We start from the raw sequence: 25,886 nt of genomic DNA, 5'->3' as shown, positions 1-25,886 counted from the left end.
TGTGATCTGAGGTCTGTTAAAGAGGCTGCATGGACCTGAACAGCTCATGTGAGCAATCAAAGATAGGAAAAACGTGACATGGCGTGACTGGTTGTAGTGCTGATCGCTCCCACTTCCCGAGTCCACTGTGTGCACTGACTACACCCTGCAGTCTCAACCCCAACGCTGCACGCGCCAGACAGGATGCATTGATCGGCCGGGACATGTCATTACAGTGGTGACGCGACCATGGGCTACTGGTAAGGGGGACGACAGGAACGACAGCATCAACTTATAACTGCTCGCGGCTTCCTCAAAGATCGTGTGGTTCAAATTGGTACATAGAGCTCTCACTATTGCTAGAGTTCATCATTGTCAATCAGTGGACACGAGCACGGTGTCTTCACCACTGATATAGACATTTAGAATCCTTGTATTGCTGTTATTCATAATGACCATCGTAAAAACAAGAACATCTTGCAAGGGCCATGCATGTGTACGTGCTTTCAATCGGAAAATAAACCTCGTTATTTCCCGTTTAGTTCTTAATAATAACTGAATGAATTTGAGTCGACGTCTCATGTTCGTCCTTAACCCTTTGTAGTCAGTGTTCATGGCGACGTGAAATATTTGTCATAACAAAGCTGGAGATGTTATTATAATTATGTTGACTTAAACTTGAGCAATTAGTTAGAAAAGAGTATGACCTAAAGAACCACCTTGCATTACTCCCACCATAATTTTCCCATAGCATAACATTATTAAAACTTCAAAAAGCCACCAGCCACCCCACCCGCAGCCCCTACCCTCACATATTAAATAACTCACAGCACTGACTCGCGAGGCCCCCATATCGCTGATACTGCCGATATCGCGGCTTCCAGCTGACAGTGGACGTCTCGGCAATTCCCGGTCTGTTTACGCAAGTGCAGTGTGTTGACTTTGACGCGCACGCTCCTCCCAGTTAAGTAAAGGAAAATGAAGAAAGTGTTTGGCATTAAAGACGAATAAGAAACCCCCCTCGACGTTAATTATAGCGTGTTAGTGCGTAAACCGTTTCTATTATTAGCAGATGTAAATATTTTGGAGACGGTCCCAAAGTACCCTGCTAGATGCACACGTACCCGCGGTGAAGGTATGCAGGCTGGGAGGTTTCGTGGGGTTCAGGTAAATATTTGAGACATTTCTCTTCGGGTAACGCAATACTACAAAACAAACACGTGGGTCAAACTCCTTATTGCGTTGACTGCACCTATGCATGGAGAGACGTACAGCGCAGGTGGTTCGAACTCCTTACTGCGTAGACTGGACCCATATACCGAGAGACGTACAGCGCAGGTGGTTCGAACTCCTTACTGCGTAGACTGGACCCATACACCGAGAGACGTACAGCGAAGGTGGTTCGAACTCCTTACTGCGTAGACTGGACCCATACACCGAGAGACGTACAGCGCAGGTAGTTCAAACTCCTTACTGCGTAGACTGGATCATACACCGAGAGACGTACAGCGAAGGTGGTTCGAACTCCTTACCGCGTAGACTGAGCCCATACACCGAGAGACGTACAGCGCAGGTGGTTCGAACTCCTTACCGCGTAGACTGAGCCCATACACCGAGAGACGTACAGCGCAGGTGGTTCGAACTCCTTTCTGCGTAGACTGGACCCATACACCGAGAGACGTACAGCGAAGGCGGTTCAAACTCCTTACTGCGTAGACTGGACCCATACACCGAGAGATGCACAGCGCAGGTGGTGCGAACTCCTTACTACGTAGACTGGACCCATACACCGAGAGATGCACAGCGCAGGTGGTTCGAACGCCTTACTGCGACTGGAGCCATACACCGAGAGATGCACGGCGCAGGTGGTTCGAACTCCTTACTACGTAGACTGGAGCCATACACCGAGAGATGCACAGCGAAGGTGGTTCGAACTCTTTATTTCGTAGACTGGACCCATACACCGAGAGACGTACAGCGAAGGTGGTTCAAACTCCTTATTGCGTAGACTGGACCCATACACCAAGAGATGCACAGCGCAGGTGGTTCGAACTCTTTATTTCGTAGACTGGACCCATACACCGAGAGACGTACAGCGAAGGTGGTTCGACCTCCTTATTGCGTAGACTGGATCATACACCGAGAGACGTACTGCACAGGTGGTTCGAACTCCTTATTGCGTAGACTGGACCCATTCACCTAGAGACGTACAGCGCAGGTGGTCCAAATCATTAATGCGACAATGTGTTTACATGACGTCAGTCTCTTCGCAAACGATGAAAACAGTTCAACAATTGGCACGAACGAACCAATCAACATGAAGCAAAAGATTATAACGCTCAGTGATTATTGCTGAAAACAGGTTCACCTATACGAGTGTTCCTATAGGCAACATAGTTTTAGACACTATAAAATGATATGCTATCGTGTGTTCCCAGCATTGTTTACGAAATACGCTTTGGAAACAATGCACACAAACACATCTCAACATTTGATTCTGACACGTTGAATTTGTATGCGCGCTATTTCAAATGTACTGACAGTAAAACTTATTTCAATATATTTTTTTTATTGTTCCCTTATTTGTTTCAATCAGTATACTACGATAATATCAGTCTGGAAAACATTGGAGCTTGTGTATAAACGCAATCACTGCTTATGGGCCAATTAGGATATTAGTGTGCACGCACAATCAAATTTAACTCGAAATCAGAAAAGATCTCCAAACACATCGAATGATATATTTGAGCCGTACGATGACATTGCTTTGTGTGATTATCTCATGCCTGAATACCCAGGACAACCAAATTTGTTTTCTGTGACCATTTTGTTTGTTTGTTGTTTAACGCCGCACTCAGCAATATTCCAGCTATATGACAGCCTTCTGTGTAAAAAATCGACTCTGGACCAGACAATCCAGTGATTGACATCATGAGCATCGATCCATGCGATCGATGACATACATCAACCAAGTCAGCGAGCCTGACCACCCGATCCCGTTAGTCGCCTCATACGACAAGCATAGTCGCTTTTTACGACAAGCATGGGTTGTTGTGACCATTTTGACAAATATTGCAACAAATAGAGTTACACTGTCTAAGTGAGTCGGTATAGCTGGTGCCGGCGTAGAAACGCAATCACTGAAGACAAAATGTTTTATTGATAACAACTTCTTTATCATACTGTAATGGCGGCGTTTCGGCATAGATCCTTATACCGTTGTCAAGTATGACTGAATAATGAATATGGTACATAATATATATAGTAGGTGGAGGATTAACAGTAACAATTGCAATAGATGAGAGGAATTAGCATCATTGCTTTAAAATTCGGTTTGGTGATGCAGCATGAACCCTATATCCCCACTCTCCCCCCCACACCCCCACCCCCACCCCCACCCCCACACACCACACCCACTCCCCTGTACATGTGGAGTTTGGCCGCTGTGAATATCCCCACCCACTGATATTATTCTTCAGAAGACGCAGTGCACACAATAAAGGTTGAAATACGCTTTGCAGGAAAACACCGTCCCCGCATCACGCGCCCAGCTTGCAGAACACATGCACACCCTTGCACATCAAAGTGCAGCCAATTTGAAGCTGAGGAGGGGTGTGTGAGAATTCCGTGTACGTGTGCATGTGTTAGGTGCATGTCCTGCTCCTGCACGTGCATCCAACACATGCAGTGTACACCACACCTTACGGCTCCGATGTACATATTATCATTGGCCGTGAAGCTGTTAGACGAAGACATGGGCCTCTGAAGATCCGGGTTAGTAGAATAGATCTTCAGCAAACCATGCTTGCCGTGAAAGGCGACTTCGCTTGTCGTAAGAGGCGACTAACGGGATCGGGTGGTCAGTCTCGCTGACTTGGTTGACGCATGTCATCGATCCCAATTGGGGTCGATGGGCATGTTGTCAATCACTGGGTTTTCTGGTCCAGACTCGATTACTTGCAGACCGCCGTCATATAGCTGGAATATTGCTGAGTGCGGCGTTAAACAACAAACAAACAAACGAACGAAGACATAGTTCTCGCACCGAGCTCCCTGTGGTGATTGTGTGAATGTGATAAAGCCCTCTTGCTTGTGTGATGTGCATTAGGAGCGGCTACAACAACAACAACAGCAGGAGATTAATGCACAATCGTCATGGTCGTCGTCGTATCGTCGCTATCAGGGCGTTTAGGAGGGTGATGCGGTGGCGATGACGACACTGATTGTCGGATGAAGAGGAGATTGGAGATGTCACTGTATCATTATGTCTATCAGCAACATCTGAACACACACACATAGACGATATGTAAATAAACTCCGTGTGTGTAGATAGCGCCACCCACGCCGTCACGTGCTAGACATGCGCAGTCAGGTATGGTAGATTCAAGCAATGTTGTATAATATATCCTTTCTGTACAAACATATCGAGGATAATGGTGGGTTTCATCTTGCTCCTCATCGCTACCAGAAGGACTGGCTGATAGATGTTTTTACCCTCGAAGACAGCAAGGGTCACGTGCAGCACGTGATGTTCGTTCTGCAGGCCAAAGACAAGGTTTCATAATGATGAAACGTGATGAGGGCTCCGCTGGTTTCACTAGCGGTATGCAAACGCACTGGTTTCACTAGCGGTATGCAAACGCACTGGTTTCACTAGCGGTATGCAAACGCACTGGTTTCACTAGCGGTATGCAAACTCACTGATGTCACCCGCTGCATGGAAAAACCGTGACCGAATACATTTAACCTTGCTAAATTACTTTCTTTCTTTGTCAAATTGAATTTCTATTTCATAAAATGTATCATATCATAAATATAGTAAGAATGTGAGGGAGAAGGCGGTTGATTTTCCGTTAGTCTTCAATCTCGAGCCAATCTGATTACACAAACAACAAAGTACATTCATCTGGAAAACATGGTCCGTCGTAAATCTTTTCAAAATGAACTATGATGGCATCCCCAAAGACAAACAAAAGTATGAACGTTACTACGCTTGGGGTTAGAGGCCAAATTTTAGGATTTTTGTAATGGCCGCGCCCACACTGGTGGCAGCGATGTTACCGAGAGTGTAACCAGTGAGTTTGCATACCGCTAGTGAAACCAGTGAGTTTGCATACCGCGAGTGAAACCAGTGAGTTTGCATACCGCCAGTGAAACCACAAGCTCCTGTGGTTTCACTGGCGGTATGCAAACTCACTGGTTTCACTAGCGGTATGCAAATTCACTGTTTCACTAGCGGTATGCAAACTCACTGTTTCACTAGCGGTATGCAAACTCACTGGTTTCACTAGCGGTATGCAAACTCACTGTTTCACTACCGGTATGCAAACTCACTGTTTCACTAGCGGTATGCAAACTCACTATTTCACTAGCGGTATGCAAACTCACTATTTCACTAGCGGTACGCAAACTCACTGGCTTCACTAGCGGTATGCAAACTCACTATTTCACTAGCGGTATGCAAACTCACTCTTTCACTAGCGGTACGCAAACTCACTCTTTCACTAGTGGTATGCAAACTCACTGTTTCACTAGCGGTACGCAAATTCAGCGGCTTCACTAGCGGTATGTCTGTAGACCCATGCCCGTCAGCGTGTGGTGTATTGTTAAGCATGGCAGATCCCAGGTGCCCTCTTTAATCCTGTACCTACTGCACCAGGTGAACTCGACCACATACTTCATATCATCATCACGCAGCATACCGGGAACAATAGCCTCCCTGCAGTGGGTACAATTAGCGACTTGATGCACGGCGTGGGACGCTAGTGTATATTTGATAGATATCCCGGCGAACACTGCTCCCATTCTGCAGCTAATCTGGAGGAATTATTCAAACTCGACTCGGATCTGTTCTTTAGGAGAACAGCTTGCAGTTTCGACCTTTAAAGAATTGCTCATACAACCATGTTTGGTGGCACATTAGGACAAGTTTCACCTAGGCACGGCCGAGGACTGGGTTCGAGTTCTCATTCAGTGTGACGGTAGCTAGTATACAAGTGTAATGTCAGAAATAGCGGTTGGCGAGTCCGTTGGCGGGACTCCAGGAACGTGTGTCCCTATTGTAATGATAGCTACCCGGGGATTCCAGGGTAGATATGTCCCTATTGTCATGACAGCTACCCGGGGATTCCAGGGTAGATATGTCCCCGGGTTTGTCACGATAGTTACCCGGTAATTCCAGGATAGATATGTCCCTATTGTCATGACAGCTACCCGGGGATTCCAGGGTAGATATATCCCCGGGTTTGTCACGACAGTTACCCGGTAATTCCAGGGTAGATATGTCCCTATTTTCATGACAGCTACCCGAGGATTCCAGGGTAGATATGTCCCTATTGTCATGACAGTTACCCGGTAATTCCAGGGTAGATATGTCCCCATAGTTGTCACGACAGTTACCCGGTAATTCCCAGTCACAGACAGTCGTGGCGTAGGTGGGAACCTGAGGACCACGGGGTCTGATGTGACGGAAATGCTGGCGGGCGCTTGTCTGGCGCGGCTGTAACAGTCTTCGTGCTGTGTTTGGGCTGACCGATTTAAGGCAGGACTGTCGTTTTGATCGCCTTGCAGTTGATGAGCCTTCACCGTAAATCGATTATCAGTTGCCATTATAATACCGTTAGAAGCTGCGATATTGTACTCGACAGTCCGCTACCCCCTAGTTGACGAAAATTGACGAAAGTATGGGGTGTGTAGGGTGGCAGGGGTGTAAGGGTGTGTGTGGATGGAATGGATGTACCGGGTGTGAGGGTGGCATGAATGTACCGGGTGTGAGGGTGGCATGGATGTACCGGGTGTGTGGATGGAATGGATGTACCGGGTGTGAGGGTGGCATGGATGTATCGGGTGTGAGGGTGGCATGGATGTACCGGGTGTGCAGGTGGCAGGGATTAATCGGGTGTTGGGTGGCATGGATGTACCGGGTTTGAGGGTGGCATGGATGTACCGGGTGTGAGGGTGGCATGGATGTACCGGGTGTGAGGAGGACATGGATGTACCGGGTGTGTGGATGGAATGGATGTACCGGGTGTGAGGGTGGCATGGATGTACCGGGTGTGAGGGTGGCATGGATGTACCGGGTGTGAAGAGGACATGGATGTACCGGGTGTGAGGGTGGCATGGATGTACCGGGTGTGCGGGTGGCAGGGATTAATCGGGTGTGAGGGTGGCATTGATGTACCGGGTGTATCGGGTGTGCGGGTGGCAGGGATTCATCGGGTGTGAGGGTGGCATTGATGTACCGGGTGTGAGGGTGTGTGGGTGGCAGGGATGTATCGGGTGTGAGGGTGGCATGGATGTACCGGGTGTGCAGGTGGCATGGATGTACCGGGTTTGCGGGTCGCATTGATGTACCGGGTGTGAAGGTGGCATGGATGTCTCGGGTGTGCGGGTGTGAAGGTGGCATAGATGTATCGGGTGTGAGGGTGGCATAGATGTATCGGGTGTGAGGGTGGCATGGATGTACCGGATGTGAGGAGGACATGGATGTACCTGGTGTGAGGGGGGCATGGATTAATCGGATGTGATGGTGGCATGGATGTACCGGGTGTGAGGGGGGCATGGATTAATCGGGTGTGAGGAGGACATGGATGTACCAGGTGTGTTGGCGGCAGGGATTTATCGGGTGTGAGGGGGGCATGGATGTATCGGGTGTGAGGGAGGCATGGATGTACCGGGTGTGAGGGTGGCATGGATGTACCAGATGACAGGGTCATGGATGTACCGGGTGTGAGGGGGGCTTTGATGTACCGGGTGTGAGGAGGACATGGATGTACCGGGTGTGAGGGTGGCATGGATGTAACGGGTGTGAGGGTGGCATGGATGTAACGGGTGTGAGGGTGGCATGGATGTACCGGGTGTGAGGAGGACATGGATGTACCGGTTGTGAGGGTGGCATGGATGTACCGGATGACAGGGGCATGGATGTACCGGGTGTGAGGGTGGCATGGATGTAACGGGTGTGAGGGTGGCATGGATGTACCAGATGACAGGGGCATGGATGTACCGGGTGTGAGGGAGGCTTTGATGTACCGGGTGTGAGGAGGACATGGATGTACCGGGTGTGAGGGTGGCATGGATTAACGGGTGTGAGGGTGGCATGGATTAACGGGTGTGAGGGTGGCATGGATGTAACGGGTGTGAGGGTGGCATGGATGTAACGGGTGTGAGGGTGACATGGATGTACCGGCTGTGAGGGTGGCATGGATGTACCGGGTGTGAGGAGGACATGGATGTACCGGGTGTGAGGGTGGCATGGATGTACAGGGTGTGTGGAGGACATGGATGTACCGGGTGTGTAGGTGGCATGGATGTACCGGGTGTGAGGGTGGCATGGATGTACCGGGTGTGAGGGTGGCATGGATGTACCGGGTGTGAGGAGGACATGGATGTACCGGTTGTGAGGGTGGCATGGATGTACCAGTTGTGTTGGCGGCAGGGATTAATCGGGTGTGAGGGGGGCATGGATGTACAGGGTGTGAGGGTGGCATGGATGTACCGGATGACAGGGGCATGGATGTACCGGGTGTGAGGGTGGCATGGATGTACCGGGTGTGAGGGTGGCATGGATGTACCGGGTGTGAGGGTGGCATGGATGTACCGGGTGTGTAGGTGGCATGGATGTACCGGGTGTGAGGAGGAGATGGATGTACCGGGTGTGAGGGTGGCATGGATGTACCGGCTGTGAGGGTGGCATGGATGTACCGGGTGTGAGGTCGGCATGGATGTATCGGATGTGAGGAGGACATGGATGTACCGGATGACAGGGGCATGGATGTACCGGGTGTGAGGGTGGCATGGATGTACCGGCTGTGAGGGTGGCATGGATGTACCGGGTGTGAGGGTGGCATTGATGTACCGGGTGTGAGGGTGGCATGGATGTACCGGATGTGAGGAGGACATGGATGTACCGGATGACAGGGGCATGGATGTACCGAGTTTGAGGGTGGCATGGATGTACCGAGTGTATTGGTGGCATGGATGTACCGGGTGTGAGGGTGGCATGGATATACCGGGTGTGAGGGTGGCAACGATGTACCGGGTGTGAGGGTGGCATGGATGTACCGGCTGTGAGGGTGGCATGGATGTACCGGGTGTGAGGGTGGCATGGATGTACCGGGTGTGAGGGTGGCATGGATGTACCGGGTGTGTAGGTGGCATGGATGTACCGGGTGTGAGGAGGAGATGGATGTACCGGGTGTGAGGGTGGCATGGATGTACCGGCTGTGAGGGTGGCATGGATGTACCGGGTGTGAGGGTGGCATTGATGTACCGGGTGTGAGGGTGGCATGGATGTACCGGATGTGAGGAGGACATGGATGTACCGGATGACAGGGGCATGGATGTACCGAGTTTGAGGGTGGCATGGATGTACCGGGTGTGAGGGTGGCATGGATGTACCGGGTGTGAGGGTGGCATGGATGTACCGGGTGTGTAGGTGGCATGGATGTACCGGGTGTGAGGAGGAGATGGATGTACCGGGTGTGTAGGTGGCATGGATGTACCGGGTGTGAGGGTGGCATGGATGTATCGGATGTGAGGAGGACATGGATGTACCGGATGACAGGGGCATGGATGTACCGGGTGTGAGGGTGGCATGGATGTACCGGCTGTGAGGGTGGCATGGATGTACCGGGTGTGAGGGTGGCATTGATGTACCGGGTGTGAGGGTGGCATGGATGTACCGGATGTGAGGAGGACATGGATGTACCGGATGACAGGGGCATGGATGTACCGAGTTTGAGGGTGGCATGGATGTACCGAGTGTATTGGTGGCATGGATGTACCGGGTGTGAGGGTGGCATGGATATACCGGGTGTGAGGGTGGCAACGATGTACCGGGTGTGAGGGTGGCATGGATGTACCGGGTGTGAGGGTGGCATGGATGTACCGGGTGTGAGGGTGGCATGGATGTACCGGGTGTGAGGGTGGCATGGATGTACCGGCTGTGAGGGTGGCATGGATGTACCGGCTGTGAGGGTGGCATGGATGTACCGGGTGTGAGGGTGGCATTGATGTACCGGGTGTGAGGGTGGCATGGATGTACCGGATGTGAGGAGGACATGGATGTACCGGATGACAGGGGCATGGATGTACCGAGTTTGAGGGTGGCATGGATGTACCGAGTGTATTGGTGGCATGGATGTACCGGGTGTGAGGGTGGCATGGATATACCGGGTGTGAGGGTGGCAACGATGTACCGGGTGTGAGGGTGGCATGGATGTACCGGGTGTGAGGGTGGCATGGATGTACCGGGTGTGAGGGTGGCATGGATGTACCGGGTGTTGGGTGGCATGGGTGTACCGGGTGTGGGGTGGCATGCATGATGAGAATAGGTGGCGCGAACATAACGTTAAGGTTGAGGCCGAGGTGTACGGTTGAGAGGTGAAGGGTTAGGGGTCGATCCTGTGAATATGGTACAATGGAATAGAGCTGATTGAGTAGGCTTGAGTCGAAGGGATGAGCACTGGTAGATAGTCCACGGTTGTCTGGTGGAGGACGGAGGAGGCGTTAGGGTGGCGGGGAAGAAACAGGGCCATTAGTACTTGCCATCCACGCCTAGTCGCCTGAGCGACAACAAGGGGTAGAGTTGCTGGTAATGGTTCCAGTAGTAAGGAGTGTGTGAGCGAGTCAGCTGTGCCCCGCGGTCAGGCACACGAGAGGAGGTGGCGATCAATTACCAGATGTTCATGGTTAGCTGCAATAATGACGCGTGAAGAGAATCTCAAGTACCCCGAGCCTCCAACTGCTGGGGAAAGTAAACACTGTGTGATGGTTCTGGCGGAATCCAGGTTCTTGGGATCTTCCTATAATGTGATATTAAGTCGCTACACTTACCGAGCCCACATGGCCAACCCCTGGTGATGGTGTGGCCACTGCAAGAGGACTACAGAGGAGATCACCAGCTGGCACAACGCTAGACTGTCATTTAGTCCCAGAAATAAAGTCATCTTAATTTAAAATATATATCTACAAAATAAAAATAATATAAGCCCAGAACAGTCCTTAATTTCAAAGAGCCGAGACTTATCTAGGGTTTTGAAGAAAGATGGACTTTCACAAGTCTCTAAGGTAAATATTTATTAGCTTAAATCGTAATTTCTAGATAAAGTAAATAAGAAAAACAAGTTGTCCCTATAAGAGACTGGAGTCCTTACTGTCCATGGACTTATCTTTGATTACAGCCTTGTAGCAAGGCTAGGAGAAAGACGACACTGTGTTCTATGAATGGGGGATCCAGACGTTGTTCTAATCAACATATTATTTGACAGAACACCCAGCATGTCCAGTGAACGATTTCTGTTTTAGAAAAACCAAAGGACAATTATTTTTCCATGATTTTCGGGAGCAGATTATTTTTTTCATAATATTCCCAGCGTCCCCCATCCCCAGATCATTAAATGGACGACGGGGGCACGGGTGGTCCTGTCATTTAAGGCGCCGCGACTCGCTGTGCAGAGTTGCGTCCCATGGGCACGCCAGAATCCCATGATTGTGGGTTCGAATCCCGGTTATGTTTCTAGGTTTGTCAGCACCATACCCATGCTCGTGGGTTTCACCGAAGTGGTAAAGGTCTGAGACCTGCATCACATCGGGATTTCCTCCCACATTAAGCTGACATGCCGTGATATAACTGGAGTTCTGTTAAAAGCGGCGTTAAACCCAACTCACTCACTCAAATGGTCAAAAACAAGGCGTAGAGAGGTGTGAGATACAAGCCGACCCTGGCAAGGTCAAACCAGGAGTTAGACATGGCCAAGAAACCTCTAGATTCACACTGGAGCCACATGGAAGGAATGTTTCTTATCTCCAACTAGTTCTGCTACATAAGAACCTGTTTAATCTGTTCTTGTGTCAACATAGACGTTATATAGGACATGGTCGTCTGGAGTGTGGAGCCATCAGACGGTGTCGTTAGCGCCGTAACGCCAGTGAACGTGGCCGTCACAATGGTGTCCGTAGACACATACAATCTGGTCAGACGGCCGTATCCTACACCGATCCAATGTCGGGCCACTGACCACTGAGTATTGGGTGTAAAGTATGATTGTCCATTTCTCCGCCAAACATAGACACATTATCTACAGGCGATGTAGTCGTAAATCTCCCTTCTACCGGCGATGTAATAGTGAATCCCCTGCTACAGTCGATGTAATAGTGAATCTCCCTTCTATAGTCGATGTAATAGTGAATCTCCCTTCTATAGTCGATGTAATAGTGAATCCCCTGCTGCAGTCGATGTAATAGTGAATCTCCCTTCTATAGTCGATGTAATAGTGAATCTCCCTTCTATAGTCGATGTAATAGTGAATCTCCCTTCTACAGTCGGTGTAATAGTGAATCTCCCTTCTACAGTCGGTGTAATAGTGAATCTCCCTTCTATAGTCGATGTAATAGTGAATCTCCCTTCTATAGTCGATGTAATAGTGAATCTCCCTTCTATAGTCGATGTAATAGTGAATCTCCCTTCTATAGTCGATGTAATAGTGAATCTCCCTTCTACAGTCGGTGTAATTGTGAATCTCCCTCCTACAGTCGGTGTAATAGTGAATCTCACTTCAACAGTCGATGTAATAGTGAATCTCCCTTCTACAGTCGATGTAATAGTGAATCTCCCTTCTACAGTCGGTGTAATAGTGAATCTCCCTTCTACAGTCGATGTAATAGTGAATCTCCCTTCTACAGTCGGTGTAAAAGTGAATCTCACTTGAACAGTCGATGTAACAGTGAAACTCCCTTCAAAAGTCGATGAAAAAATGAACCTCCCTTCTACAGTCGGTGTAATTGTGAATCTCCCTTCTACAGTCGGTATAATAGTGAATCTCCCTTCTACAGTCGGTGTAATAGTGAATTTCCCTTCTACAGTCGGTGTAAAAGTGAATCTCACTTCAAAAGTCGATGAAAAAATGAACCTCCCTTCTACAGTCGATGAAAAAGTGAACCCCCCTTCAACAGTCGATGTAATAGTGAATCACCCTCCTCCAGTCGATGTAATAGTGAATCTCCCTTCTACAGTCGGTGTAAAAGTGAATCTCCCTCCAAAAGTCGATGTAATAGGGAATCGTCCTTCTACAGTCGATGTAACAGTGAAACTCCCCTCAAAAGTCGATGAAAAAATGAACCTCCCTTCAACAGTCGATGTTGAAGTGAATCTTCCTTCTACAGTCGACGTAATAGTGAATCTCCCTTCTACAGTAGGGGTAATAGTGAATCTCCCTTCTACAGTCGATGTAATAGTGAATCTCCCTTCTACAGTCGATGTAATAGTGAATCTCCCTTCTACAGTCGATGTAATAGTGAATCTCCCTTCTACAGTCGGTGTAAAAGTGAATCTCATTTCAACAGTCGATGTAATAGTGAATCTCCCTTCTACAGTCGGTGTAATTGTGAATCTCCCTCCTACAGTCGATGTAATAGTGAATCTCCCTTCTACAGTTGGTGTAATAGTGAATCTCCCTTCTACAGTCGACGTAATAGTGAATCTCCCTTCTACAGTCGGTGTAATAGTGAATCTCCCTTCTTTAGTCGATGTAATAGTGAATCTCCCTTCTACAGTTGGTGTAATAGTGAATCTCCCTTCTACAGTCGGTGTAATTGTGAATCTCCCTCCTACAGTCGATGTAATAGTGAATCTCCCTTCTTTAGTCGGTGTAATAGTGAATCTCCCTTCTACAGTCGGTGTAATAGTGAATCTCCCTTCTACAGTCGATGTAATAGTGAATCTCCCTTCTACAGTCGGTGTAATTGTGAATCTCCCTCCTACAGTCGATGTAATAGTGAATTTCCCTCCTACAGTCGATGTAATAGTGAATTTCCCTCCTACAGTCGATGTAATAGTGAATTTCCCGTCTACAGTCGATGTAATAGTGCATTTCCCTTCAACAGTCGATGTCATAGTGCATTTCCCTTCAACAGTCGATGTAATAGTGAATCTCCCTTCTACAGTCGCTGACTGTACACACATAATTGTGGTTCGTGTCATCTGTTGTAGTTACGTGTTCAAGCCAATTCCCCGACATCAGGAAACCTATTTTCACAGAGTCACGGTGATTTTACTAACATGAAGATTAATGCGGTGGTATCATTGAAAACTATTAACATGTCTTCACGTTCTTCTAGTTGACAACAAGTTGGTGCGAAAGAATTGTCGACACTGCCGCACAGGCATCGCACACGTAACTGGGCCATTGAACATCCGTTCACGAACACCTGGTGTTACAGACATGATTTAGACTTTATAACCAGTATATTTTATATACAAAGATATTCTTTATTAAAAGAATCCACTATAACCAGGATATACTTTATAACAGGAATCTACTTTATAACCAGGATATGCTTTATAACAAGAATCTACTTTATGACCAGGGTATACTTTATAACAAGAATCTACATATAACAAGGATATACTTTATAACCATACTTTACTTTATAACCAGGACATACTTTATAATCAGAATCTACTTTATGACTAGGATATACTTTATAACAAGAATCTACTTTATAACCAGGATATACTTTATAACCAGAATCTACTTTATGACCAGTGTTTAACAAATACGCAGTTCATTCATTCTAAGCAGTATATAATATATATTTGGTTTATATTCTTTGTGTTTAATTCTTTATAGCCAGAATATGCATTTTGTCCAGTTTGTGTGTCCTATCCATAGGATTCTAGATATCTGTTGTTTTCTTTGTATGAATGTTTCATAATTCATTATATTTTCTAAACGAGCGGTTTCGCCACAAAATTATCAGGACATCATTTACATTATTTACATTATGTATTTAATAAAATGTGTCAATGATATATCTTTATTAATACCCTATGTGTCGAACATATATAGTTAATGATATGTGTCAAGTATATAACTTAAAAATACCCTATGTATTGAGTATATATAGCTAATGATATCCTATGTGTCGTGTATATATAGTTAATAATGCCCTATGTATTGAGTGCATATAGTAATTAATACCCTATGTGTCGAGTGCATATAGTTAATAATACCCTATGTGTCGAATTTATATAGTAAATAATACCCTATGTGTCGAATGTATATAGTAATTAATACCCTATGTGTCGAATGTATATAGTAAATAATACCCTATGTGTCGCATGCATATGGTTAAAAATACCCTATGTGTCGAGTATATATAGTTAATAAATACCCTATGTGTCGAGTATATATAGTTTATTAATACCCTATGTGTCGAGCATATATAGCTGAAAATACTCAATATTTCAATGCTGCTGATGTTAAGATTCTGAAGAGTTCAGTTCGAGGATGTGGGATGGTGGTGGTTGATGACAATTCAAGGCTCCAGTATTTGGGCCCGGGAGATGTTGCTGTGTTGGTGGTATGTTAAATAGGTACCTCTGTAAACACGTACCGCATCATAAAAGACAGAAACTCCATAAACCCACATAGATGCATTCTGCACGGTCCCGTCGCACCACGGAAGTGATATGGTGAAGAGGATACAAAACCGTCAAGGTGTTGAGGGGTTGAGTGACGCGGAGGGGGTTGGGGGGAGGTGGGGGAAACTGCCTCCTCAGTAATCATAGGAATCATCTGTTAACCATGGGTTACATGGCAACATCTCCAAATACTACATACTTTCTCACTATTCCTAGATAACTGTAAAGTTTCAAGTTGACTTAAACTCGTTAGGATCTATTCCTGAGCTGCAGAAGAAGCGAGGGCCAAAACTTAAATTCCGACATACGTGTTGCCTCATAGATTCCTAAACACGAAAGTTGAACGTATTTATCAGCGAAAGTAGTAAAAATGGGCCACTTAAAACACAAGGTAGTGACATTGCCGTCCTGGGGAACGTATCTGTGTGTAAATAAATTGCATTCCTATCTTCCTGGGGAGTATACAACTATCTAGTCGGCTGGAAAATTGAACAATCTCATCCTGCTGGGTACCCACTTGCTGCTGATGAAAAAGTGAACTCGGGTATATGGAAACCAGGAGGTTTGTGATATCTGTATGGATAGTGAACACGGAGGTTTAGTGACGACCTAATTCCCACTGCAAAGCTATAACTAAACGCTATGTGGAATCGGTGTCTTCCTCTGACCCTGTACGATATACAATCCATGTACTACAGAAGTGCAGTATGGTATGTGTACACTGCGCAGGTGATAATAGAAATATCCCGTTAACAATGATCAAACATGTGATATAAATACTCCGTTAACAACACTGAACAGCCACTTCGTAGAAATACTCGTTAACAATGATCAATCATGTGATATAAATACTCCGTTAACAACACTGAACAGCCACTTCGTAGAAATACCCGTTAACAATGATCAAACATGTGATATAAATACTCCGTTAACAACACTGAACAGCCACTTCGTAGAAATACTCGTTAACAATGATCAATCATGTGATATAAATACTCCGTTAACAACACTGAACAGCCACTTCGTACAAATACCCGTTAACAATGATCAAACATGTGATATAAATACTTCGTTAACAACACTGAACAGCCACAGCGTAGAAATACCCTGTTAACAATTATCAGACACATGATAGAAATTTCCCGTTAGCACGTGGCAGAAATATTCCGTTAACATTGATCAAACATGTGATATAAATACTCCGTTACAACACTGATCAGACACATCACTGAAATACCCGTTAACATTGATCAAACATGTGATATAAATACTCCGTTACAACACTGATCAGCCACTTCGTAGAAATACCCGTTAACAATGATCTTACACGTGATAGAAATACCCCGTAAAAATGATAAAAAACATGACATTGAAAAATACCCCGTTAACAATTATCACACACTTAATAGAAATACCCCGGAAACATTGATCAAACACATAACTGAAGTACCCGTTAACAATGAATAAACATGTGATAGAAATTCCCTGTTGTTCATTCTATTCAGATTTAAGGTATGACTTTTGGAACGATGTAACAGTATTATATCCCTCTTTTCTACACCTATCACCAGTTGACCAGTTTAAATATCTAATGCTCAACTCTGATATATGCAAGCCCCTCGCCGCACACATATTTAGAATGCTTGGACGACGAAAGTCTCATTTAACTACTTAAGTTTTATATGTTCGTTAGTTTGTGTATATTTTGGTCGGACAGTTGGCCGGACAGTGTACAGTATTGTATTCACTACTGCATCATCGTGACTGTTCTTCTTCTTTCTGTTAACAATTATCGGACACTTGATAGAAATACCCCGTAAACAATGATCACAAACATCATTGAATATCCGTTAGCAATTATCAGACACGTGATAGAAATGCCCCGTTAATAAATATCAGAAACATCATGGAAATATCCCGTAAACATTTTTTTAAAGACATCGTTGAACTACCCGTTAACAATTATCTGACACTTGATAGAAATACCCCGTAAACAGACAGGAAACACTTCATTGAACTACCCGTTAACAATTATCTGACACTTGATAGAAATACCCTGTAAACAGACAGGAAACACTTCACTGAACTACCCGTTAACAATTGTCTGACACTTGATAGAAATACCCCGTAAACAGACAGGAAACACTTCACTGAACTACCCGTTAACAATTATCTGACACTTGATAGAAATACCCTGTAAACAGACAGGAAACACTTCATTGAACTACCCGTTAACAATGATCAAACCCTCTTTCCCCAATATATTTACAGGTGGGGGTGCGATGCTGTTAAACCAAAAAAATGACAGAGTAATAACTAAACTACAAACAGGCCACACTAAGTTAAACTCCCACCTACACCAAATTAAAAAACACCAAACCGGTAAATGCCCCCACTGCAACTTAAAAGAAACGTCTGACCCTGACCACGTAGTACTACATTGCACACATTACCAGCAACACAGAACAACACTCCAATCCACACTAAATTGCAACAATCAAATGACACTAGCAACTGTACTGAACCCCCTAAATGACTTACAAACCTTTAAAGCACTAGGCATATATCGAATCAAAACAGGCCTACTTGGCCGCATTTAAAAATTTAAGTACAACAAACAAGCTGCCAACAAACCCTAAAATTCTAAACCTATAAAAACACACAAACTCCTTTTAGTCCCCCCCACCTCCACCTTTTATGTCATATTTCAAAATTCCAAAATTGTTCTCCAAATTAAGTAAGCAACCCTAAAGAGACCCACCTAGGTTGCCTCACCTATTCGGACATACCCTTTTCGACCAAACACCAAATGGCTTGGCGGGCCCGTGCGCGAAATACGCTTATGTCGGAAAGCGCACGTTAATTCCTAATGTAAGTAAGTAAGTAATGCTGTTAAATGTATACATAAAGACTGGAAAGAATTCGGGAAACAATTTGCGTTTGTTAGCCAAAACCTAGTCAATATATCGCTACTTTTCTTTAACGTTATGTTATTCTTTCGTCATCGTGTGCGCAAACCCGCCGCCTATTCGATGGGGCGGGCTTACAGCCCAGAGGTATTTGTATAGGGTTTTCGCAGTTTTGTTTCAATCCTTGTGCCTTGTACTAAACGTTAGGCCGGGCGTTTGTCCAAGGATTGAGTGGATCACAAAACAGTAGTCTTCCCAACACACTCGACGTCTACAGATGGGATAGACGTCCTGGCGTCCCCGTTCTTGGCGGCTTTAGTAGGACAATTATTGCAGACAATCAAAACGAAATTTCCTGTTTATACGTCTGTGCATAATAGTCTGTTGAAGCTGTGCAACCATGCCTAAAACGTGGACCGTCACATAAATCTGTTTAATTGTATTATACACAGTAGATAGTGGGAAATCTTACTGTTTAAGTGTTACGTAGTGAACAAATGTGAGACAATAAAGAAATTATTGTCTGTTTCTCTAGGTACAAACTCCAAAACATGGGTGTTATTTTCATTATCATTGTGGGTATGCAATACATAACGCCCGGTGTAAGTAAAAGGGTGGTGGGTAGCCTAGTGGTTAAAGCGTTCGCTCGTCACGCCGAAGGCCCGGGTTTGATTCCCACATGGGTACAATGTATGAAGCTCATTTCTGGTGTCACCCGCCTTGATATTTCTGGAATATCATCAGATGCGGCGTGAACCTAACTCACTCATTGGTTTGCAAAAGAAAGAAAAGAAAACACATTTTTTGTCACTGTTATTGGTATTATTCTTGATATTACAAAATATAAAAAAAATTCTTCTAATTCAATGGGGAGCATGGTGCGGGGAATTTTATTAATCATATTCAACATCTTTATTTATACTGTACTCAGCTTGACTTCGAGACATAACATTCCACATGGTATTTGATGTATCGATGTGGGTTTTTTTCCGCAAGGAATTCAATATGGTATTCAGCATAATTTTGAACATTGCATTCAATATGATTTTCGATATGGTATTACTTACGGTATTACTTGAGGTATTCGTTATATTACTTCAAGTTTTCAACAGGGAACTCGGCGATTTTATACACAACATCGTGTTACAGGCAAATTAAACCACCGCGATCTATCGCACGTCATAGAGCATGAGGGGACGGTCGGGTAGCCTAGTGGTTAAAGCGTTCGCTCGTCACGCCGAAGACCCGGGTTCGATTCCCGACATGGGTACAATGTGTGAAGCCCATTTCTGGTGTCCCCCGCCGTGATATTGCTGGAATGTTGCTAAAAGCGGGGTAAAATCATACCCACTCTCACTCACTCACTCACTCATAGGGCATTATATATATCAACATGAATTTAGATATTGCATATAATATTGCATCCATAATGGATTTTAGACAGGCTATTAGAGTAAAATATAGTCCCAAAATAAAGTTATGTATAAGGGTCAAATAAACTAATTCTATGCAGGAACCATTAGGTTTCTGCTTAATTTTAGAACTTAAAGATGCGGTGAACAAGGCGATGAGAGTGAATAGCAGGCGCGTTTTGTCATATATGTTCTGGGGTCTGTAGGAGAGATTGGCATGGCATGTATCGTGGCATTTAACATGATATCCAACACTAATTACAGTATTTGAGATATGATGGTATTTATTATGAGTTTGGGCCACAATATTAAATATTGTACCAGACATGGTTTTCATGGTATTGCTTGGAATATTCGGAATTTGACATGTAACTTAGCAACCTGTTCAATTTAAAATTCACTGCAGTATTACACACGCGTGTTGCGTGTGAGGTATATATTAATTCAACAAGGACGAAGGAACTCAAAGTGATGTATCACAGTTTGATATTCCACATGAATTTTAGACCCTTTTTTTTTTAATACGGCATTCAACGTTTTTTTTTGCCATGGTATTTAGAAAGGTATTTTTAACTTTGTGCCTAGCTACGACATGTGTTTTGTTGAGAACAGAGTTATTAACCCCCCACCTCCTCTCCCTCCACCCAACCGCCTCCCCCTCCCCCCTGCGAGGTCTGGTCTGGGAGGGGATTGCCTGTATAAATCACTAATGCGTCACCACCTTTAGAAAATAATTAAAATTTATATCCAGTTGTCACGGAGGTTTGTAAATTGAGAAGTCTCCTGATGATAGTTCTGTCTGTGGGCCTCGTGAGGACATGGTGTTACATTCATAGACTTCACTCCCCCCAGACCTGCGTCCCCTCGCGCTCGACCCCTACCCCGCCGCTCATTAATAAGTATAATTACTGCCCGTGCTGGATGCCTATAGAAGCTGCAACAACGAAAACTCGCTGCAAGGGACGACGGAGGTTGCGGGTTTGAGGTTTGGGGTATTCGCAACGCTGCTAGCTACAGCCTCTATTCAACCAAGGCAAATACCAGGGCAATAGCTGTGTAGAGTACAGATGGGAATCCGTAGTTCACAAGTTGTAATAATGTTGAAATCACATGACAGTCAACTACAGGACGCGAGGTCAACACGCGAGGCCGAAATGTCAACAGTTTCATTCATAAATAGACACGGGATTGCCGCGTGTGCTCTGGCTGAAGAAGTGAGCTGCAGAGACAACATGGATGCCTCGCGATCACATTACAGGGTTTACATGAAATATTATAAATTATTTAACGTCATTTACTCGAGGAGGACGTATATCTGTGTCACCGATCTGATTATCTTCGCATTCCAGGCCAGGTGTCATATATAGACGGGTAGAACGGCGTGGTTGGATGTTATATATAGTTACCTAGGTAGAAAGGCACCCGTCTAAAATAGCGGAAACAAGTTTCAGATTTAGGGCTTCTTATTCGATTGAAGGTATTCATTTAGCCACGATGTGAACTGTGTTTAATAAGGCGATAGATTTAAACAGGTGCGTGTTTTTACTCGGGGAACCCACTCTGCGAGGAGGCTGCGTGCCTCGGTAGAGCGCCCGCCAGTTCGCCACCGTGGACTAGCGTTCGAGGGGATTGTTTCCACTGGGTCGGCCCGGTGAATACAAATTATATGGCATATCAACGATTTGCTACATATCATTTTTATGAAGTTATGTTTTGCCAGTGTTCATCGTGCGTGACGCGGGGACGTTACATAGATTTGTGAGTTGGAGTCAAACCTTTCAGAGCGAACACTCTTAAAGAGAACTGTGCTCTCATTTTCATACTCGAGTGGCCAGATGCAAATAGACAGTGGTATGTGTCAAGTTATGATTTACACTTAACATGTAATGGCCGTGTGTGTGTGTTATATGGCCGGTATGATCTGTGTGAATGTTAGAACTAGTAGGCGGCCAAAGCCCCGCATACCACACGGAAGGGACGGGAGTTTAAGTCGGCGTGAAAGCACACAACTTTCAATACAGGTCAATTTAAACTTGAAAGAAATCCTTCACGTTGAGGCTTACACTGTCAGATAGGTGAAAAAAGTTGAATAATAAGACTTGTAAACTATGTCAATCGTGTTTGGGGCGCGCTGAGGCACTAACATATTACTGGCTTGTCCCGGGGCGGCGATCAGAGAACGCTTGATTATTGAGGGGGACAGGGCGGATGATTAAGTATTAAATGTGGGGAGAGAAAGAAGGGCTTGCGACATTTGCATGGGGAAGGAGAAATTTTGATTCTATTTTCATTTTCATTATTGATGTTGGATGATTATACGCCAGCCTGTCAGGCCTGGTTGTTTCTCGGAGTTATATTGGATATATACGCATATACCCGCCTTAGCTATGCACCCACTATCACTTAAAATACTAGTAAATCTACCAGCGCCTTCTGCAACATTTATCTCATATTTACAACTGTTGTGTCTTATCAATACAGTATCTACATTATTAAAGTGTACACTGCAGCCTGCTCGTGATATACATGTATATAAATGTTTATACACTATGAATGAAAATAATATGTAATATCTCCATATATAATGTATACCTCTCATGTTTATAGTTATATTTATTCCCATATGTAGATAGTTTGTACCCTGTCCTACAAGGGTGTTTTGTACAAAAAAAAATTGATCTTGATCTTATTTCATTTACAAAATGTTTATGCACAGAAAATGTGCATCTCTTTACTAGGCCATAATAGCAATATTTGTATTCCTTTGTAATATCAATATTATAAACTTTCTGTTATAACTAGTCATGTTCATGTTTTGTACCCTGGCCCCTGTGGGTGTTTATGTACACTAAATCTTCTTCTTCTTATTGCTATTATTAGGCGACATTATCCTTCATTACGTGTCAGTAATGTGTGTTTAAACACGGTACTGATGTTAAGTACTATTCTATAAGGTGTCCGTGTTTATTAAACCACCAGCAGGACGGTCGACCCCGTTAGCTGTCGCTCGAGATTGTGTGGCCTGCGCTTTCTTTGTTGAGCCCGTTATGATATGTGTAAGCAAACAATATCAACTTGTAACGGTATTAGATAATGTTCGGTCATAATATATTCATTGTGAGACATTCAAGCCCTCGAGCCGAAATTCACAGGCACTATTCTACCTTTTTGACAGTCATTCCCCCCCCCCCCCTCCCCCCCCCGCCTTCACTCCCTCCTCTGTACACAGCGTGTGGAATGTCACAAATTTCAAGAACATGATTTATAAACAAAATAATGTCCAAAGTATGATTTTGATAACATAATAGCGTGAAATATAATGAATGTATGAATGTATTGTGGCTTCTAGCCCTAGTTCCTACCGTTATATACGTTATGGTTATACAAAAAAGGTGCTACTTACATCCCAGTTTGCAGCACGAATCCTGGGTTTGAATCTGGCATAGGCGAACCCTTGATTTCCTGCGTCGGTGGTGAGGCGTCACGGAGCTCCTGTCTGAAAGGAGCAGGTTGCGGGAGGCGAGCTATATAGCCCTGTTGCTGCCGAGAATTATAAGTTTGTGTTGGGTTATATAATTGTCGTGGCTGACTTTGTCTGACTGGGGTTTGTTGTGGCTGACTTTGTCTGACTGGGGTTTGTCTTGGCTGAGTTTGTCTGACTGGGGTTTGTCTTGGCTGAGTTTGTCTGACCGGAAGTCTTACAGGCCTTTGTCTTGGCATGGTTTGTCTTGTCGGGGGTTTTAAGGGGTTGTACTTGTAAGTTGGTCTTTGCCGACCATCCTGTTGCTGCTGCTGCTGCTGTTGTTGTTGCTGACGGCGTGCGTCAGCTTGACGATTCCTCGACCCTAATCTTTGTTTATATCTATAATCTTGACGTTGCCGAGCTAACTGTCGTTGCCGGAGTTGTCTCTGGCGTTCTAAATGTTGCCTAGCTCGTGAGTTATACGTCATCCTCCGTCTGTCGGAGTTCTGTCTGGCTCTTGTGTCTGTCCGGACCCGCTGGTGGTCCGTCACACGGATCTTGTTTTGTTCGATCTCTGCTCGCTTCTCAGCTCCCTCGGATAAGACAATGCAGGTGACACAAGCCACGATCAGGAAGATCACAGACAGGTATCGCCCCTCCATGGCCGGGGCAAATCTGTTTCACTCCACAAAATAAACTTTGAGACGCTCACAAACTCACGCGCGCTTCCTCGACTCCGAAATACCCCGGTACTCCCGATTTCGGAGGAGGGTCACGTAAAATGAGCACCTATCGCTCGAAGCTTATAACACGGGTATATCCCACACGACTTCCTAAGAAGGTACGCTGATCTAACTTTCCACTGTATCACGACAGCTTTCACAGCGTCTTGACAGACGGAACGCTTATCCGATACACATAATGGACGTTGATAGACAGAGCGACCTACACCTCCTTCTTCTCTCACTCTCTCCACAGCTGAGAGTAGGACCTAAATGACGGTACGTTCACAACGCGCGCCGCCACATCGAGGCTTGCCACTAGAGTTCAAAGGCTAGAGCTGTCATGCGCAACTGTTTTGTCGCTCCCAGTTGAACGCTCGCTTATGCAGCTAAATAATAAGCACCTACTTGTTTCTCACTTGCCTGTAGTTCTCGGACCGGACTGGATGATCCCGCTGCACCTCAACCTGCAGGCTGCTGAAGGCAGAGACGGTATGCACGCATGTATCCTTTCATTGTTAAAAAAAAACTTGTATACATACTCCGCCGGTTCTCTCGTTCCAGGCTGGTATAAACGTGGAATCTAATTCATGTACTTGTTGTTGTACTTGTGTCTGTACTTGGCAGTGTTCCGCGTGAACTTGATTAGTTTACAGGGCTAGTTTAGAGATTTCCCCCGCGTGGACATCGCTGATTTTATTAGTGAAGTGTATAAGTTTATGATTGAAACAAAAAAACTACGTTAATCAGTTCATAGATAAAATCGCGCGGCTGACAATTATCAAACCGATTTTATTATATTTGTATTCTATAAATTGGAGCATAAAATTTCTTCAAAGAGTTCATTGTGATAATGTAGAAAACTTTCACAGTGATAATGTATTAAATTTGGGGTAAAAAGGCGTTGTCTGACGTCGGCCACGGCGATGCCGTCAACTGCGGTCCAAGACAGGCACTGCGGGGATTCTGTGCCCATAATTCATAGAGCGTCATAGAGCATCATTTAGCATCAATGAACTTGATGTCTATAAATGGTCGATTGTACACCTTTATATTGATAACTTGTAAATACAAAAGCTTCAAGTGGAACGAAGACAACGTTTGAAGTACATCGAGGACAATATCGCCCCCGGCTCGAGGCTATATGGGACGGTGACGGAGCTAGAATGGCGGGACTCAGGCAATTTAACCTGTTCACCTGGAACGTCGTTATTCCGCCATGGTTTAGTTTCATAGGATCCACGCCACCGCCTGGGATAGTTAGATTCATCTGACACTTTTATGTAAACCTAGCGAACCATCCGCTCCTCTCTCTTGTTAAAGGCGCACTTCAGCTCAACTCATGCGCAATAATACTTGAGGAGGTGGTCGGCGGTCGAGTGACAGCCGCGGAGTCATGCCATTTTAAAACATGGTGTCGATAAAGATTGAAGGTAATCGTCGATATATATCGAGTTAAAAATAAGTCGAGTTATTAGGTGCATCGGGCGCGTGGGCAGCCGGAATGCGCTTTATTGACTCTCGTCGATTTAAACCCCAGTCATGTCCACAGAATCGAGAAATAATGAAGGCCGTCATGCCTCGCAGTATAGCTTCACGTGCACAGTTGGACAATATGCATGTGCACGACCACGCAGAAGCAAGGCACCCATGTGAAAACATGGGGAACGACACTGTCTACATTAAGAAATATTTCATACACCAACGCACAGTGCTACGTAGACTAACATTTAGTCTATGAAATCTTCTTACAAACAATACTCTTCTGTCCTCTGTACAACACAGACAGTCCGGTACAGCGTGTATACAAAAGTGTTGGGGTCTCTGTACAACACAGACATTCCGGTACAGCGTGTATACAAAAGTGTTGGGGTCTCTGTACAACACAGACATTCCGGTACAGCGTGTATACAACAGTGTAAGGGCCTCTGTACAACACAGACAGTCCGGTACAGCGTGTATACAACAGTGTAAGGG

General features: G+C 45.3%; 1 protein-coding gene across 11 annotated transcripts in view; it reads right to left on the bottom strand.

Moving 5' to 3' along the window:
* LOC124152559 (multiple epidermal growth factor-like domains protein 6) overlaps positions 1-24,256 on the bottom strand; it is a 317,625-nt gene extending 293,369 nt beyond the window's left edge. For 3 of the 11 annotated variants that reach the window (XM_048394509.1, XM_048394511.1, XM_048394512.1), the window contains exon 1: positions 23,128-24,243. In XM_048394509.1, the coding sequence (XP_048250466.1) occupies positions 23,128-23,849 (722 nt within the window). In that variant the 5' untranslated portion in view covers positions 23,850-24,243. Of the gene's footprint in view, positions 1-23,127 lie in introns of all 11 variants that reach the window. The other 8 variants (XM_048394515.1, XM_048394508.1, XM_048394506.1 and 5 more) reach the window with 8 other exon arrangements.
* Between the last annotated feature and the right edge of the window lie 1,630 nt (positions 24,257-25,886).

This window comes from Haliotis rufescens, unplaced genomic scaffold (assembly GCF_023055435.1).
Source record: "Haliotis rufescens isolate VD_foot unplaced genomic scaffold, xgHalRufe1.0.p SCAF_13, whole genome shotgun sequence".
Taxonomy (NCBI): domain Eukaryota; kingdom Metazoa; phylum Mollusca; class Gastropoda; order Lepetellida; family Haliotidae; genus Haliotis; species Haliotis rufescens.
The sequence above is the reverse complement of the archived record's forward strand: the minus strand, read 5'-3'. Positions and strand labels throughout refer to the sequence as shown.